This window comes from Vicia villosa, linkage group LG7, assembly GCF_029867415.1.
Source record: "Vicia villosa cultivar HV-30 ecotype Madison, WI linkage group LG7, Vvil1.0, whole genome shotgun sequence".
NCBI classification, from domain to species: domain Eukaryota; kingdom Viridiplantae; phylum Streptophyta; class Magnoliopsida; order Fabales; family Fabaceae; genus Vicia; species Vicia villosa.
The window spans coordinates 17,808,632-17,828,272 of NC_081186.1; the positions used below are offsets into that span (position 1 = coordinate 17,808,632).

The 19,641-nt window shown below is 38.6% G+C and overlaps 1 protein-coding gene across 1 annotated transcript in view; it reads right to left on the minus strand.

Moving 5' to 3' along the window:
* The window catches only part of LOC131618720 (uncharacterized), a 41,047-nt gene extending 21,652 nt beyond the window's left edge, over nt 1-19,395 (minus strand). The window contains exon 1 of the mRNA XM_058889887.1: nt 19,019-19,395. Within this exon, the coding sequence (XP_058745870.1) occupies nt 19,019-19,395 (377 nt within the window). The remainder of the gene's footprint in view (nt 1-19,018) is intronic.
* Nucleotides 19,396-19,641: the final 246 nt, after the last annotated feature.

The window sequence follows — 19,641 nt, forward strand, 5'->3', positions numbered from 1 at the left end:
GGCTAAAGCTGGATTGTAACTGATCCCTCCCTTAGTTCCAATAAGGGGTACGTTGGGGAAACTTCCGCAACTGAAAATGATCTTAGTTTCGTCGTTGTCAGGACTACACCAATCAATGTCTGTATGAGTGAGAGACATGATTTTCTGTGACCAGTAAAGGCCATCCCTCATGTTCCAGAAAGTGCTAGACTTTGGCAGGTGCGAAACGAACCATTCGTATAACAACGGTACGCAGCATGTGATTAATCCTCCTCGCTGCAGGTTTCTTGAATGCACAGAGTGATAAGCATCCGCAAGCAAGGTTGGAACCAGATTTCCAATTAAGAAGATCTTAATTGCGTTGATGTCGACAAAATCGTTAATGTTAGGAAACAAAAACAATCCGTAGATAAGCAAAGCCAAGATTTCTTCAAAAGCGCTCATATCTTGGATGCTGACGAAGTACCGAGCTTGATCAAACAGGAATTTGGAGGGCAATCCTTGAATTCCTCCTCTACTCACCATATGAGTTCTAATGTCGACTACGTTCAAAGGAGTAGTTGCAGCAATGATAATGTCGTCAGGATTCTTTTCCAAACCGGAGTACGGATCTTGCGCGTACACGGGTATTCCAATCAGACGAGAGTACTCCTCTAACGTAGGCATGAGCTGATAATCTGGAAAGGTGAAGCAGTGATACGTTGGATCGTAAAACTGTACCAAGGTGGGAAGGATCCCATCCACAATGTTGGTATTGAGCAAAGGCAGAAGTTTTCCATACTTCTCCTTGAAAGCCTGGGGGTTGACCACCAGTTTTCCGAGCTTTCCCAGTTCCTCAACCTGGGGAATCTTGAAGGTGTATTTCCTAGCTCTCTTTCTTCCGTAATCCATAATATAGATCCTTAAGTCCTTTCTCCGTTTCTCTCTTTCTATGAAGTTCAAAACGTTCGTTATTTAGTTTCCTTGAAAAACGACTCGAAAAAGACTCTTTTTGTTTTTAGTTGTTTATTAATGAATGATGCATGAATGCATGAATGCACACACAAGAGTTTTAAACAAACATGGCGTTGAAGGGTATAGTGGTCATGAAGTCCAAACGCAATCCCCGCCCCAATGGTAAACTAAGGTTAAGGATTTTTGTACCTGTAGAACGGGTTCTAGGGGTCTCAGAGTTTTTGCTCAACCTTAAAGATACGTTGATTGGTATCTATAAGAGAGTTTTCCCTGAGTGTAGTATCTGCGTGACAATTACTTTCGTAATCACCGCTCTACGTCCTAAAAAAAAGGCTTTAAGTGGGGTTAATGTGTTTCTAGGTCCTCCTGGTACAAATCAGTCTCGGAATGCAGTGGCGCAGTTAATCACAACCAGCCAGGCAAATCCCAAGAATAGACTTGGAAAACAAGATTAGAGGGCCTTCACCGGGAAGACATCCTCCATCCTATCTTATGTTGCACTCAAATCCGGGTATAGGATTTCTCACCACAAGGGGGAATCAAGCCCTTTCCCGATACAGAATAAACAAAGTAAACAAATATATATGCAACAATCACATGATATGACACAGAGGTTAGGCAGGACCTCTCTTGTTTGAGGGGGAATTTGGCATCCCTAACTCCTCACAGCAACAGGTCAACCATTGGTTTGGATGAAAAACCAAGGTTTTTAACACTTAGATTCCCCAGCAGAGTCGCCATTTTTCTGTGGTGTCGTTTTCTTTACCTCCCCGTTTCACTTGGGAGGACGGCACGCTAAACCCTTCACGCGGAATTTGGAAGGAGAATGCGCCCGTGGTGGGATGAATTTTGTTTCAGTTCTTCCTACGATATCACACGAACTTTCTTATTGGTCCTACGAGTAGGAAAGGGAAAAAAAGATCTCAACTAAACCCTAGGAGTTTGCTAAGTGTGGGGATTTCACCTAGACTAGAAATTCTGGAGTCCGGGGGGTCGGTTATACATAGGGAAGTGTTTAAACACCCTACATATCTGTAGTACTCTACAGGAACCTTCTCTGTGTCATTGTGATTGTGTTTGCTGCTAATGATTGGGAAAGTTTCTCCTTTGTGTTAGGAGAGAGAATTGAATTGATTAAAGAAAGACAGACAGATAGACAGACTGACTATTTTTGGTATTTTATTAGCTCGCTGAGATTCCTTGTGAACCTCATGCCTACATATCCCTAGTGGAAGTCAGAGCTTAATGTAGTTCGGGGAACTAACTAGGGAAATTACTTGTTTTTGGTGCCTTGCTTGAAGCTCAAGGTTGAAGCTTGGAATTAAATCTCTGTTTACAGTAAAGAGACATGAAATCATCTTTACAGAGAGGTATTTGTACTATTCTACCACAAATATTTAAAAGTGACAGAAAAGCTAAAAAAAATGATGTTTCATTAAGAGGGGAGTCTACTTGGTTGATCAAGTATGACAGCCATCGTGCCTCTAAAATGAAAGAAAGATGCTCATCCAAATTAGGGAAAGTGTACAAGTCTGGGGATGTGCCAGAGCATTGTTAGACGCTGGCCTAAAGATCTAGAGGGGGGTGAATAGATCTCACTAAGTTTTTACGGATTTTTCTACTAACTCGAGCGAAAGCGGTTCTGAATCGACTTGCGTCTATTCCGGACCGCTATTGCAAAGGTCGTATGTGTTTCAAAACCAAAAAGTAAGTGGAATTGATGGTGAAGTAATATGATGGCTAACCAATACGTTTAACAACTGAAAACCAATTAACTTCTAGATTGACAACTTTGATTTGCAATGCAGTAAGATTGGATTAAGCAAAAACACAAACACTTGGTGATACGTTCAAATTGATAGTGATTCAAGTTGTGGTGAATTGTGATGTTTGTGCAGAACTTTAATTCACAATTTTAACACTTGAATCGTTGATCAATTTTGCACTTATAACCAATTATGAACAGAAAGTAAAAGAGAAAGTAAAAGCGACAAGAACACGATATTTGTTTAGGCAGTTCGTCGATCGTCCTCGCTACGACTACGTCTGCCCCCAATTCCAAATTGAAATTGGGTAATCTTTCATTAATGTTGAAAGTAGTATATACAAAGAAGATAACAAAGCGATAAACGATAAACCAATTATGTCGATCCTTTGAATCTTCTTCCCCCTTAATCTTGAGCCAGATCAAGGTTATCCAAGAGCTTCACTTTGATTCCCTTCTGCAGTGTCTTGATTCCTTGAACTCCCCGTTCCTCAATCGTTACACTCAGCCGAATCCTCAATGAACGCCTCTTGATAAAAACCCCCAAGAACCACCCGTCGTGGAGGACAAAACCCGCAGATTTTATTCACCAACAAACCCCACAAACCTTCACCCACTAGGAATCTTCAATTCCGTTCCATGGACGTTATCGAACTCATCACTAACCCGCAACGTAAGAATGATTATGTGTAATTGTGTTGGAGATGATGAAGAACGAAGATGAGAAGCGTTTGTGTATCTTTCAGTCGTTGGTGTTACTTTGAATAATTACCCTTGCACAATATATATGATTGCATAACAGTTAGAACCAAGAAAAACTGATTTTTGAACTTTCTTGATCAGTTAGGTCGACCACTTGTAGTGCTTAGGTCGACCTAACAGAGCTTGCAGAATTTTGCTCCCAGTTAGGTCGACCTGTTGAAGGAGTAGGTCGCCCAGAATCCTCTTCTGATGCATTCTGGGGACATTTTCACAGATTAGGTCGACCTAGTTGATGTGTAGGTCGACCTAACAGGCTGGTATGTAGAATTCATCAATTTAGGTCGACCTAAATGATGTGTGAGTCGACCTGGCAGTGGTATATGAATTTTTCTCCATTTTAGGTCGACCTGGGTTGATGGTAGGTCGACCTAACTGCTGTTTTTCTGCATTCTTCTTGTTTAGCTTGTGTTGAGAACCTTTAAACATATAAACATAATGGGTTGACCTATGAGAGATCAATGCTTGCTTTTCTTTAAGTTTTCTGCTTCCATCTTGTTGTTTGAATGCTTATTTGAGTTTGCCATGAATCAAAAACATCTTTGAGTGTAATCTTGTATTCACATACTCCCCCTTTTTGATGATGGCAAACCATTCGTCTAAGCTTTGGTAGTATATGATAAAGACTCAACAGAGCTCCCCCGTACATCCAGCATCTATCTCTCAACAGGGCAATCTCTCAACAAAGCTCCCCCGTACACTCAGCATCTATTGTATCTATCTCCCCCTTTGACAACATCAAAAAGAGAAACAAAGAGAACAGAGTAGGAGAGAAACAAGAGAAATAAAGAATACCGGTAGTCATAGAGATAGATAACATGTAAATGGTGGAATCATAAAAGCTAATCATGTTTTAAAGAAAGCCAACAACATACATAGTAGTTCAAGAAATTTGTAAAAGAAAACAGAGAGTACTACATCATATAATGTTTTTAACAACAAAACAAAAACTTAATGGCATGAAATGCAATGAAATGATGATATGATAAACAATATGTCCTAACGCCTGCCCCTTCTTCCTCTTCCTCTTTGAAATGTATGAGGTCGATCTTCTTCAACCTGTTCCAACAAATCCAGCACAGACATGTTAAGAGTGTTGAAGCTTTGGCTTATGTTAGCATGACGATGCAATGCCGTTTCCTCAAACTGATTCTGCCTCAATATGGAGTTGGATGCAAACGTTTCAAAATCGTTCCTTTGTTCCTGAACCAAGCCGTACAAAGATTGGTATTGACGTTGTTGTTCCTCATATCTATCTTGTTGAAGCTGCTGCATTGTTTGAAATTGAAGCTGTTGAGTTTCAAAGTTCTGCTGTTGTTGAAGTTGCATAGCTTCAAGCATAGATATTATGTTGGATTGATCAGGAGGAGATGGAGCAGTGTATCCCCAAGGAACTTCTTCCTGTTAAGACGGAACATATTGCCAATTTGGATCCGTGTCATGAGCTATGTCTTCCATGGTTTGATCCTCATCATTTGCTATTTCTTGATCGTTTCCCTCTTCCTCATTTCCTACATTGTTTCCAAACTCCGTAGGATCATCATAGTTGTAGATAACCTTCCCTGTTCCTTTTTGAATGAGATAATAGGTTTTCCTAACAGGATTCCAATGATATCCCATAAGAGTCAAGGTGGTTTGTGAGAATTCCTGGGATTGATGTACGCGAGTGTAGTGTAAGTGGTCAAGTCGCATACCAAAGTGATTGACAATTGTTTGAATGATTGAACCATAACACAGGGCTGTAGTTTTCTGTTTGACCTCATGAAACTTAGCAGCTAGGAAGTGAGGCCAGTGTAAACGCGTTCTATTTTGCAGCAGATACATGAGCACCACTTCATTTCTTTCAATTCTCGAATATCCTCCTGCCCTTGGTCGAATGATTCTTGAGATAACCCAGTTCAAGAGCCTAGGATCTCGCTTCAAATGACCAGCTGTTATTGTTTCATTTGATCTGTCAAATACGGAAGGATCTTTGAGGATTGACTTCATGTAGGCCTCATGGTCATAGTTTCCCGGTACATCCCCGTCTACCATACGGAGTTCATCACCAACGATTGTCAGACCAAAGATACTAATCCAGACCCGTTTGTCAACAACATGCGACCTAGATCCCATTTTGAAACGGAAATTACAACCGTCTCCTTTTGTAAATCCTGCATAGAAAGCCCTAACGGTATTTTCACAGTACGGGGTATCACATTGCAATAAGGGATGAATATTTTGATGTTCAATTAACGCAGCGACATCAGGGATATGCATGTTTTCGACAAGATTTGGATCATAAGTATATTGCTTAACAATTTTCCTTTTCATCTGCCACTTCTCAAAGTTTTCTCTACAATCAGGATGAACAAGAGCACTTACCGGCTGAGATGATGAACTGGAAGCAATTTCCTTTCCTTTTCTTTATTTTGGAGGCATGGTTGGAGATGCTTTGAGTGAGAGAGGGATGATTTTTGACAATTTTGAGTTTGAGGAATTAGGGTTAGCCGTACCAAAAGAGATGAGAATGAGAGGGAATGCAAGAATGGAATGTTTTGAATGAATGATATTGGGTCGGGTCGACCTAACAGACCCAAATATGGAAAAATTAACGCAGTAGGTCGACCTAAAGTGAAGCTGGGTCGACCTAACAGAAGTAACAAAACAAATGACCAAATTAGGTCGACCTAAATTGTGAGTAGGTCGACGCAACTGGACCTTTTTAGTTTTTCTAAAGAAGCTTCTTATGTAGGTCGACTCAAATACAGGGTAGGTCGACCTAAGTTTCTTTCAATGATGAAAATGCCTTAGAAATGTTTCTATATGATGTATTTTTGTTTTGTCATTTGCTTGAATGCACAACCATTGTATGTTATGAATGAAATGATGAACACATATACATAAGTATTTGAGAAGAGTAGATAAGAGCACATGAAGTCACTATAAGCATGTTAATTGATAGCATATTATAGCATCAATAAAAATTTTGGAAGTGAACAATAAACATGTTACCGCTTTCTCAATATGTAGGTGTTTTGTCATCATTGTGTGGAGTCTTCTTGTCAGTGTGCCATACTCCTAGATTTGATAATGAATTGTTTTGATGGAATGTTTCACAGGTTGATTTTTGCGAAAAACTTATCTAGTATCGATTACTCGATGTTCTCCCGGATGCGGGACATAGTCCCAAACAATATTCTGCTAAGAATAGGTTTAAAATCTCTTTGCAATGCAACTTGCCAATTTGCACATCAAGTACTGCGTCCTATGTGTTTTTCGGAATATCTGTATTTGTAATGTATCTCATACATTTGCGATGGCTAGGACACCTACATTTCCTTTGCCAAGTATGGTTCTTCAAACTGTCTTCATAGATGACATACCAAAATTGGTATGTCTTCCTATATGTGTCTTGAGCACCAGCTATCAAGGAACTACCACCGTTCGGCGATGTCAAGACACTTTTCCTGCGAGATTAAATTAGAGTGGAAGGTCCCCAATCTTCATTGGGTCCTGGATGGTGAGTACACAATTTGTTGCACTTAGGCAACCATTGAAATACTCCTTTAGGAACTAAAGTTCTCCTAAATTTGCATTTTTCAATGGTATGTCCCTTTTTGCAACAATAATGACAGGTAATATGATGAGAATATGGAGTTTTGCTAGTTGATACTTTTGGTACAAAAGTGTATTTACTATATAAAGGAGTATACGATCTTTTGAACTTGTTTGGATCAACTGCAAAAGTCACTTTTGGTTGTAGAGCCTTGTCTAACTTGGCTTTTAGATCTCTCACTTCTTTTTGCCAAATGTGACATGTCTCACAACCAAACCATGATGTAGGATCTATTTCAACTTTGTCCTTTTGAATGTCTAGCATAGATTGTTTTAAAGCTTCCATATCCCTTTCGGTTTTCTCAACTTTTGATTCAAGATATGAAAATATTTTCTTATTTGAGGCCAAAAGTTTGAAAGCTTTAATTGCATCTCTATGTAATTCTTCAAAAGCAAGTTTTAGTTGAGAATGAGATACCTTATCTACGAGTTCAGGTTTAAGATGACTTACAGCTTTCTTTTTCTTGTTTTGATGAGCCATGAAACATAGGTTTGCTGATTCTTCTTCATCGCTTGACGAGCTTTCACTAGATGAATCACTTTCCCATGCTATGTAAGCTCTTTTAGATTTGTTATGACCTTTGCTTTGGTTCTTCTCCTTTTCTTTCTTAAGGTATGGACAATCCGGTTTGTAGTGACCGGCTTTCCCACAATTGAAGCAAAGACCTTTGATCTTTACTTTGTTGTCGTCATCTTGTTTGAACATGTTTGATTGCTTTCTATAGTTGATCAATCCTTTGTCGGAATGTTTTGCTCCATTTTTCTTTAGATATTTGTTGTATCTTCGCACAAACAGTCCCATTTCCTCATCATCGGAGTCTTCGTCATCACTTGTGTCACTATCCTTTGGCTCTCGTTTTGAGGTCTTGGAGCTCGAAGCTTTTAGAGCTATTGACTTCTTCTCTACCTCTTTCTCCATGTTCTTTTCTTTCTTTGTCCTCTTCTCATGCATGTCAAGGCATTTAAGATGCTGTTCATGTTCCTCTAGTTTACCAAAGAGAGTGGTAATGTCTAAAGTGTTGAGATCATTTGCTTCCTTAATTGCTGTAACTTTGGGCTGCCATTCCCTGTTCAAACACCTTAAGATTTTGTTAGTAGCAACTGCATTGGAAACAGGTCTATCAAGAGAATTTAATCGATTTTTCAGGTGAACGAATCTTTTCTGCATGCTTTCGATGGTTTCACCATCTTCCATGTGGAAAAGTTCGAACTCTTGAGTTAACGTATTGATCCTAGCTAGTTTGACATCATCCGTTCCCTCGTGGGCAACTTGCAATGTGTCCCACATAGCTTTAGCTGATCTACAATGGGAAACGCGATAGTATTCATCAACTCCTAGAGCTGAGATTAGAATGTTTCTCGCTTTCCAATCGTATGCATATTTCTTTTCATCTTCAGCATTCCAAGTATCTTCTGGTTTTGGAACAACTGCACCAGCTGCATTTGTCATGGTGATCTGAAATGGACCATTGACAATAGCTGTCCAGATGTTCCTATCAATTGCATTGATATGGACACACATACAATCCTTCCAATAGCCGTAGTTTTCTCCGTTGAAAACTGGAGCTCTATTATGAGCCCCTTTAGGTCCGGAAGCCATCTTACCAATAAGTGTTTCACGTAGCACGGAATAAACCAGAGCTCTTGATGCCACTTGTTAGATGCTGGCCTAAAGATCTAGAGGGGGGGTGAATAGATCTCACTAAGTTTTTACGGATTTTTCTACTGACTCGAGCGAAAGCGGTTCTGAATCGACTTGCGTCTATTCCGGACCGCTATTGCAAAGGTCGTATGTGTTTCAAAACCAAAAAGTAAGTGGAATTGATGGTGAAGTAATATGATGGCTAACCAATACGTTTAACAACTGAAAACCAATTAACTTCTAGATTGACAACTTTGATTTGCAATGCAGTAAGATTGGATTAAGCAAAAACACAAACACTTGGTGATACGTTCAAATTGATAGTGATTCAAGTTGTGGTGAATTGTGATGTTTGTGCAGAACTTTAATTCACAATTTTAACACTTGAATCGTTGATCAATTTTGCACTTATAACCAATTATGAACAGAAAGTAAAAGAGAAAGTAAAAGCGACAAGAACACGATATTTGTTTAGGCAGTTCGTCGATCGTCCTCGCTACGACTACGTCTGCCCCCAATTCCAAATTGAAATTGGGTAATCTTTCATTAATGTTGAAAGTAGTATATACAAAGAAGATAACAAAGCGATAAACGATAAACCAATTATGTCGATCCTTTGAATCTTCTTCCCCCTTAATCTTGAGCCAGATCAAGGTTATCCAAGAGCTTCACTTTGATTCCCTTCTGCAGTGTCTTGATTCCTTGAACTCCCCGTTCCTCAATCGTTACACTCAGCCGAATCCTCAATGAACGCCTCTTGATAAAAACCCCCAAGAACCACCCGTCGTGGAGGACAAAACCCGCAGATTTTATTCACCAACAAACCCCACAAACCTTCACCCACTAGGAATCTTCAATTCCGTTCCATGGACGTTATCGAACTCATCACTAACCCGCAACGCAAGAATGATTATGTGTAATTGTGTTGGAGATGATGAAGAACGAAGATGAGAAGCGTTTGTGTATCTTTCAGTCGTTGGTGTTACTTTGAATAATTACCCTTGCACAATATATATGATTGCATAACAGTTAGAACCAAGAAAAACTGATTTTTGAACTTTCTTGATCAGTTAGGTCGACCACTTGTAGTGCTTAGGTCGACCTAACAGAGCTTGCAGAATTTTGCTCCCAGTTAGGTCGACCTGTTGAAGGAGTAGGTCGCCCAGAATCCTCTTCTGATGCATTCTGGGGACATTTTCACAGATTAGGTCGACCTAGTTGATGTGTAGGTCGACCTAACAGGCTGGTATGTAGAATTCATCAATTTAGGTCAACCTAAATGATGTGTGAGTCGACCTGGCAGTGGTATATGAATTTTTCTCCATTTTAGGTCGACCTGGGTTGATGGTAGGTCGACCTAACTGCTGTTTTTCTGCATTCTTCTTGTTTAGCTTGTGTTGAGAACCTTTAAACATATAAACATAATGGGTTGACCTATGAGAGATCAATGCTTGCTTTTCTTTAAGTTTTCTGCTTCCGTCTTGTTGTTTGAATGCTTATTTGAGTTTGCCATGAATCAAAAACATCTTTGAGTGTAATCTTGTATTCACAAGCATGTCTTTCAGAGTCATAAATGGGAGACTTTGAATGAAATTGAAATTGAAATGTTTGTTTGTTTGAATGTGGTAGAGTAGTAAAAATATCTCTCTATAGAGATAAGCTATGTCTATTTACTATATGAAAGATTTGACTTTAGCTGGCTTGAATGAGGCCCAAGCTTGAGGATTTTTGATTGATTTTATTGACTTATTGAAATGATAACTCCACTGGGGAGTATTTAAACTAAGGAGTTTTTGGTGTTCTGTACGAAGCCCAGAATTGAGGCTGACTCTACTTAGGGAGACTCTATTTGGGGAGATTATCTCCTAAGAGAATGAATCTTTGATTTTTGAAAGACTGATTTTGGAGGCTAACCCTTTCCAGGGGTTTTGACTCAGCTGGAGAAATTGTCTGTTAAAAGACTGACTTTATCATGTTTTTTGGAGGCTGACCCTTTCAAGGGGTCGTGACTCTTTTTGATTAATTGACTTTGGAGGCTAACCCTTTCCAGGGGTTGTTATTGAAATGATGGATTGATTTCGAAGCTAACCCTTTCCAGGGTTTTGACTCTTTTGGTGAATGGCAGAAAGATTATCTAGTGGAGACTTCTTGTTTAAAGCCCAAGATGAAGGCTGACTCATGCTGAGGATAAGCAAATATGGATCCTAGACTCTGCTAAGAAAGATTGATAAAGATAAGGGTGACAGAGATTGTCCATGTCTCTCATTCCAAAAGGTGTACTCAATGCAAAATTGAGACAAACTTGGCTTGTTAAAAGTCTGGTTTAAATTGGAAGAAAACTCACCAGGGTAGCTTCTGATTCGGTACTTCTGAGACTGCCAGCTTCTGCAGCTTTGCTTCTTGGTTCTACTGCTTCTGATATATCAATGTCAAAATCTGCAAAATTCTCAAACTGCTTTGGTTTTTCAAGACCAAGCTTATCATCAAACCTGATATTGATTGATTCTTCAACAATCAATGTTTCATTATTGTATACTCTGTAGCCTTTAGAGCGTTCAGAATATCCAAGAAGGAAACACTTTTGTGCTTTAGAATCAAACTTACCAAGATGATCTTTAGTATTCAGAATAAAACATACACATCCAAAAGGATGGAAATATGAAATGTTGGGCTTTCTGTTCTTCCACAATTCATAAGGAGTCTTATTTAGAATAGGTCTGATAGAGATTCTATTCTGAATATAGCATGCAGTGTTAATTGCTTCTGCCTAGAAATGCTTAGCCATATTGGTTTCATTGATCATGGTTCTGGCCATTTCTTGTAGAGTCCTATTCTTTCGCTCTACAACTCCATTTTGCTGTGGAGTTCTAGGACAAGAGAAATCATGGGCAATACCATTTTCTTTGAAGAACTCCTCAAAGAATATGTTCTCAAATTCGCCACCATGATCACTTCTGACCTTTATGATCTTGCACTCCTTCTCAGATTGAATCTGAGTGCAGAATTCAAAGAACACGGAATGAGACTCATCCTTGTGTTTCAAGAACTTTACCCAAGTCCAGCGGCTATAATCATCAACGATGACTAATCCATATTTCTTCCCTCTGACAGATGCTGTTTTGACTAGGCCAAACAGATCAATGTGCAAGAGTTCTAACGGCCTTGAGGTAGAAACAACATTCTTAGACTTGAATGCAGGTCTGGAGAACTTGCCCTTCTGACATGCTTCACAAAGAGCATCTGATTTGAATTTCAGATTTGGGAGTCCTCTGACTAGATTTAGTTTGTTAATCTGAGAAATCTTTCTCAAACTAGCATGACCTAATCTTCTGTGCCAGACCCATTGCTCTTCAGAAACAGACATAAGACAAGTCACCTTCTGCTTCTCAAGATCAGAAAGATCAATCTTATAAATGTTGTTCTTCCTCTTGCCTGTAAATAGGATTGGGCCATCCTTCTGACTTACAGCCTTGCAAGACTTTTGATTGAAGATTATATCATAACCATTGTCACTTAATTGACTTATGGACAATAAGTTATGCGTTAATCCTTCTACAAGAAGTACATTAGTTATGGAAGGAGAGTTACCAAGACTTATGGTTCCAGAGCCAATGATTTTGCCCTTCTGATCTCCTCCAAACTTGACTTCTCCACCTGGTTTAAGCACCAGGTCTTGGAATGTAGACCTTCTTCCTGTCATGTGTCGCGAGCACCCAGAGTCCAGGTACCATGACATTTTGCTTTCTGTCCTCTTTGCCGCCAAGGATATCTGCAATAGGAATAATCTTTTCCTTAGGTACCCACAATTTCTTGGGTCCTTTCTTGTTAGTTCTCCTCAAGTACTGATTGAACTTGGGTTTAGCAAAATATTTAACAGGAGGAACAGCATGATATTTCTTATTCTGAGTTCCATGATATTTCTTAGGTTGTGTCACATGCTTCTTGGTGTGTGTTATGTGAAAACTTTGTGCATGTGATGTGTGCTTAATATCATGGGAGTGGCCAAATTTAAATTGGTTATACAGAGGCTTGTATGATATTTTCATATCATCCACAGATTCAAGCTTGTATGGGATTTCACCCTTATAACCAATGCCAACTCTCTTGTTCCCAGACATAGCATATATCATAGAAGCTAGCTGACTTCTGCCAATACTTCTAGATAAGAACTTCCTGAAACTTAAATCATATTCTTTAAGAATATGATTCAGACTGGGAGTGGATTTTTCTGAATCAGAAGGAGATCCAACATTATTGGATAATTTTAAAACTTTTTCTTTTAATTCAGAATTTTCCAACTCAAGCTTCTTAGTTTCAAATTCAAATTGCTTTTTCAGCTTTTTGTATTTGATACTAAGATGGGCTTTTAATTCAAGAAGCTCTGTTAGACTGGAAACTAACTCTTCTCTAGATAGTTCAGAAAATACCTCTTCAGAATCTGATTCTGATGTAGATTCTGATCCATCATCTTCTGTCGCCATCAGCGCAAAGTTTGCCTGCTCTCCTTCAGAGTCTGATCCTGATTCTGATTCAGAATCATCCCATGTTGCCATAAGACCTTTCTTCTTATGAAACTTCTTCTTGGGATTCTCCTTCTGAAGTTTCGGACACTCATTCTTGTAATGTCCAGGCTCATTACACTCATAGCAGACAGCCTTCTTCTTGTCAGATCTTCTGTCACCAGAAGATTCTCCACGTTCAAATCTCTTTGAACTTCTGAAGCCTCTGAACTTCCTTTGCTTGCTCTTCCAGAGTTGGTTCACCCTTCTGGAAATCATGGACAGTTCATCTTCTTCTTTAGATTCTGATTCTTCAGGATCTTCTTCTCTAGCCTGAAAAGCGTTAGTGCATTTTTTAATATTAGATTTTAATGCAACAGACTTACCTTTCTTCTGAGGTTCATTAGCGTCAAGTTCAATCTCATGACTCCTCAGGGCACTGATCAGCTCTTCCAAAGAAACTTCATTCAGATTCTTCGCAATCTTGAATGCAGTCACCATTGGGCCCCATCTTCTGGGCAAACTTCTGATGATCTTCTTTACATGATCAGCCTTGGTGTAGCCTTTGTCGAGAACTCTCAATCCAGTAGTCAGAGTTTGAAATCTTGAAAACATCTTTTCAATGTCTTCATCATCCTCCATCTTGAAGGCTTCATATTTCTGGATTAGAGCAAGAGCTTTGGTCTCCTTGACTTGAGCATTTCCTTCATGAGTCATCTTCAATGACTCATATATATCATGGGCAGTTTCCCTGTTAGATATCTTCTCATACTCAGCATGAGAGATAGCATTCAGCAAAACAGTCCTACATTTATGATGATTCTTGAAATCTTTCTTTTGATCATCATTCATTTCGCTTCTCGTGAGCCTTACACCAGTAGCTTTAACAGGATGTTTGTAACCATCCAGTAGAAGATCCCATAGATCAGCATCTAGACCAAGAAAGTAACTTTCCAGTTTATCTTTCCAGTATTCAAAGTTTTCACCATCAAATACTGGTGGTCTAGTATAACCATTGTTTTGCTCAGCAGAGCCAGATGTAGATGCAGTTGGATTTGATTGAGATTCACCAGCCATCTTTTACTGAAGCGTTTTTCTCTTCCTGAATCTTTTCTAAACACGGTTAAGTGCTTGCACCTTAGAACCGGCGCTCTGATGCCAATTGAAGGATAGAAAAACACTTAGAAAGGGGGGGTTTGAATAAGTGTAGTCTAAAAACTTGAACGATAAAAACAATATGCACAGTTATTTTTATCCTGGTTTGTTGTTAACTAAACTACTCCAGTCCACCCCCACGGAGTGATTTACCTCACCTGAGGATTTAATCCACTAATCGCAACAGATTACAATGGTTTTCCACTTAGTCCGCGACTAAGTCTTTCAGAGTATCCTGATCACAACCTGATCACTCCAGGAACAAATGCTTAGACACAAGCTAAGACTTTCTTAGAGTATCCTGACCACCACGTGATCACTCTAATTACAACTGCTTAGACACAAGCTAAGACTTCCTAGAGTATCCTGATCAACACTTGATCACTCTAGTTACTTACAAATTAATGTAATCTATTCTAAGAGTATTACAAATGCTTCTGAAAAGCTATAATCACAACAGTGATATTTCTCTTAACGTTTAAGCTTAATCTCACTAATATATTACAACAGCAATGTAGTGAGCTTTGATGAAGATGAAGTTTCTGAGCTTTGATTTTGAACAGCGTTTCAGCAAGTTAATATTCACAGAATTTGGTTCAGAGTTGTTTCAGAGTTGGTAACCTTGCTTCTCATCAGAACTTCATATTTATAGGCGTTTTGAGAAGATGACCGTTGAGCGCATTTAATGCTTTGCGTGTTCCGTACAGCTTTGCATTTAATGTTTCACGCTTTTGTCAACTACCTCGAGCCTTGTTCACGCTGTGTCTACTGACGTTGCCTTTAATAGCTTCCAACGTTCCTTTTGTCAGTCAGCGTAGCCTGCCACCTGTACTTTCTTCTGATCTGATGTTTGTGAATAAAATATTTGAATATCATCAGAGTCAAACAGCTTGGTGCATAGCATCTTCTTGTCTTCTGACCTTGAAGTGCTTCTGAGCGTGATACCATGAGAACTTCAGTGCTTCTGCTTCTGATCTCAAGTTCTTCTGATGCTTCCATAGACCCATGTTCTGATTCTGCCTTGACCATCTTCTGATGTCTTGCCAGACCATGTTCTGATGTTGCATGCTGAAGTAATTAGGTTAACAGAATTTGAAGAAATCCCCTTGAAATCTTTGATTGTCCATTTGAAGAAATTGATTGAAATTATGATTTCCAATCTTTCTAAATCAAGTCCAATCTCAATCTTCCTTTTACCCAATCTTCTTGCACGAAATTGAATAATATTTAGGTATATTGGGTGATTGAAATTAAGTGGAAAATAGATCTAAAACAAATTCTTTCATATTTTTTCCATTTATTTGATTTAAGTTATATTTTAAATGAATAAAATTCAATATTAAATCAAATAAATATCAAAAAACTCGTGGCTTTTGGATTAGATCCTTTTGATGACTTGAGGATCAAGATTTAATCAAAATAGATTGGGCCCCTTTGCAAGAAAAATCATTTTGGAGCCTTTTGTTTCACATTTTCCTTCTCAAATTTGTCCAACTTTAACAAGGCATGTCTCTCTCAATTTTTGAGGTATGGAGGTGTTCTAGGACTTTTTAGAAATCTTGAAGAGTTCTCTAACCAGTGTTTTTGGTCACATGTCAAAATTATTTTCCATGCTCCATGTGTGTTCTTTTGAAAAAAATGACTTCTAGTTGACTTTTGAAGAGGACCTATAATGTCTTGGTCCATATCTCTCAAATGAAGCATTTTTAGACTTGGCATGTGAGAGACAAATTTGTAGAGAATTCAATTTCCTTCAAAATGAGCTTTGAATGGAAAATTTCTGATGTTCCATGTAGGAGTTATGGCTGGTCAAAGTTCAGTTGACTTTCTCATATGAAAACCCTAATTTAGAAACTTTTGGAATTGTTGATTTCTGATCTTTCCTTGATGAACCATGATCAATTCTTGATAAAATGGTGAATGATACTTCAATATGAGGATGTTGACAAAAAATCAGGAGTTTTGACTGTACTTTGACTACAGTTGGCTTTTAGGTCAAATTAGTCGACTGTTGACTTTCTGAGCAACTGAGTGACCAACTCTTTGAATTGAGACCTGAAATTTGTTATGGAGATAGTTTGGAATATCATTGACCATATGAGATGCCTTGGAGTCTTTTTATCCATTGATTTTTCCTCAGAACAATAAAAACCCTAATTCTTTGGACTTTATTTAGGGGAGGGTGTCTTCTTGATTTGAATTTGAACAATAGAAATAGTATGGGCAAATTTTGGAGTATGACACATGCTTGATTGTATCAGAATATTCTTGAATGTATCAGAGCATCATCAGAGCATCTTTATATCCTGAAATGTTTCAGAACAAACTAGACGAAAATAATCAGAGCATGAATGGATCAGAGCATTCTTTAGAGAAATAACATGTATCAGAGCAAACTTTGATAAATTCTTAAAAAGAATATGTATCAGAGCATATGAGAGAAGATAATGTATCAGAGCATATTCTGTCACGAGAATATCAGAACATTCTTCTTGCTTCTGATCTTGAAGCTTCACAGCACTAAGCTTACTTCAACTTTCCAAGAACATGGTTCTTTATAGAATTGCTTTTCCTCATGTATTTTCTTCTCATGTTGAGCTTTTTCAGAATATCTTCAATCCTGCAAAAAATCTCAAAGACATAGAACTTGCAAATAATGTTAGGAATGTTGAGACTTAATCCCAGTAACTGATATAATAAACCAAATCAATTATCATGTTTCTCCCCCTTTTTGTCATAACATCAAAAAGCATTTAAAAAGATTCAGATGATAAAACAACATAGAGTGAAGAAGATAATATTTCATTGATTCAACAAAATATCAGAAGATACAAAAGGATAGAAGCAGATGTAACAAACAGATGCAAGAAACAAGAAAACAACTAAGACCAAGGCACATTACGACTAGCCTAGCTTAGAAACTATTTTGGCCAGAAGGTTTTGAATCTCAGTAGTGCTTTCAGTTTGCGTCTTCATAAACGATTGAAACTCATTGTGAGTATCCTCATGCTTATCCAGACGAGAAGCAAGATCAGCTTGATTCTGTTGAAGAGCCTTCATGGTATTCACCAGAACAGAAGGACCAACAGAAGAAGCGTCAAAGCTATTGTCCAGAACAGTAGGATTCTCAACAGTAGCATCAATCATGAGAACATCATCTTGATTTTCCTGAACAGGAAGTTTCTCAGCAGAATGATTCTCAGCATCTTGATTCTCAGCATCAGCTTCAGCATAAACAGGAGCAGGGAGTTCCGCTTCTGAACTCTCAAGAGCCTTAAGAATTTCAACCAAATTCTTTGGAGGTGTAGGAGCAGAAGGTTCTGATGGGTATTCAACTTCTGGATATACCATATTTGGTGCCTTAGTAGAGGGATTCTCCCTTAACCAGTTGAATATCGACTGAAAGTCTCCAGTCAGAACACTGTAACTTGGCTTCCACACAACCATAGCAAGTGGATGCACTTCCTCGAGCTCATTAACAAATTGCTTCTCCTCAAGAGGTATGCAGTTTCTGATAGGATGATAGTACTTACAATCATCTAAATCCAAAAAGTAACCAGAAGATTCAGGTGCAGCAGCCAAGCATCTCTTCTGGATGTTCAGAATATCATTTTGAATGTCCTTCTCAAAGATTCTCCACAATGCTCTAGAAGCAGCATGATCCAAATTGGAGTCATAAGCAGCTCTTAGAGTATCCAACCCTATTCTTACCTTATCCATTAACATCTAATAACTAACACCAATCGATGGTTCAAGAGGATTGAATGTGAAACGATAGTCAGGATACAGAAGACAGTAAGGTTTAGATTCTCTGGATAGCAAAGCAGGGGTGATGGAAGAGGTTAAAGAAAATGAAGAATCTTTGGTGGAGGTGGATGAAAGAAAATTTTCAGAAGGAGTTTGGGGGATAGCATTTAGTTGTTAAGGGTTCAGAATAGGTGTAGAAGAAAGTGGTTGGTTTCTGTTTATGGTTAAGGAAGAGGATGGAGGCATAGAAGGAGGAGGCTTTTTCTGAGGGGGAAAGGCAGAAGAGTCTGCAAGAAAAGCTTTATGAATGCGCTTTTCAAGGTAATCATCAGATTGTACTTTGAGAGAATCTATGGGGTTCTTCTGCTTCTTTGCTGGCTTAGCATCAGGTCCTGCTTCTGTGGCCTTTCTCTTCAGTTTCTTTTCTTTCTTCTTCTTTTCTCTCTTTCTTAACTCATCCAGAGATGGAAGAGTTCTTCCTCAAATCCATGCAGGATCAACAGAAGTTTGAGCTTTAACGCATGACTTCAGATAGAGTTTGACAGACTTGTCTAGCTCCTCTTTGAACATGTGAGAGAAGCTCACAACAGGAGTTCTTCTCGTCAGAATGTCTGGAAACATTGTTGGAGGAGTAGTCACTTCTTCAATCAGTTGCATCCTTTTTAGAGAATGAGCATCCAGAATGACTCCTTGGATAGTAGTCAAAAGCTTAAAGGACCAGCTGTCCTTAGAACTTCTATCAACCCACTCTCAATCAGAATATCTAAAATCATCCTTCCAAGAGGGATAGAATTTCTTTTGAGATTGGGATTCTTATGACGTTCTTCATCTCTTGATTCTTCAATGTTGGTCTTCAGATGTTGAAAAAGAATGTGTGGTAAATTGACTCTCATTCCTTTTTCAATGCAAAATATTATGTACTTTTGATCCTGAGTGACATAAGTAGCAGTGCTTGATTGTTTCCTATGATAGAGAGATCCCAGAATGATCTCAGCCCATATTTTGTAGGAAGGCTTCAAGGCAGTGTTGAATGGAGATGCAATACCAGAAGAAAACAATTCTCTATCAACTTTCTCCCAATCAGTTCTTCCATGAAGAGCCCCAGTGATTCCATCCAAACCATCAATACCATACAACTTCCTTATTAACTTCTCAGTCACAACAAATTCATGCCCTAGCACGAAAGAGATGATAGCAGCTGGAGTAATCGTAGCATGCCTCCAGAAATCCTTAACCAACAAAGGATAAACTGGTCCAATCAACCTTTCAAAGTAGTTAGACCATTCTTGTATCAGCATTGCAGTTTTGGTTTTGAAATCATGTGCCATAAGACTTTCAAAATCCACCATGGTTTCGCAGAGAACCTCTAGTTCATTAACAGGAATCGAACAAGTCTTCAAAGGAGTAAATGCATATCTCTTTTGTGGAACTTGATGTTGTGATGATACCTTGTGTTGAACATTTGAAGATGAAGCCATGGATTCACACTGAGATTTGGTTTAGAAACTAGGGTTTATGCAAAGAATAAGAGAGAGATGAACAAA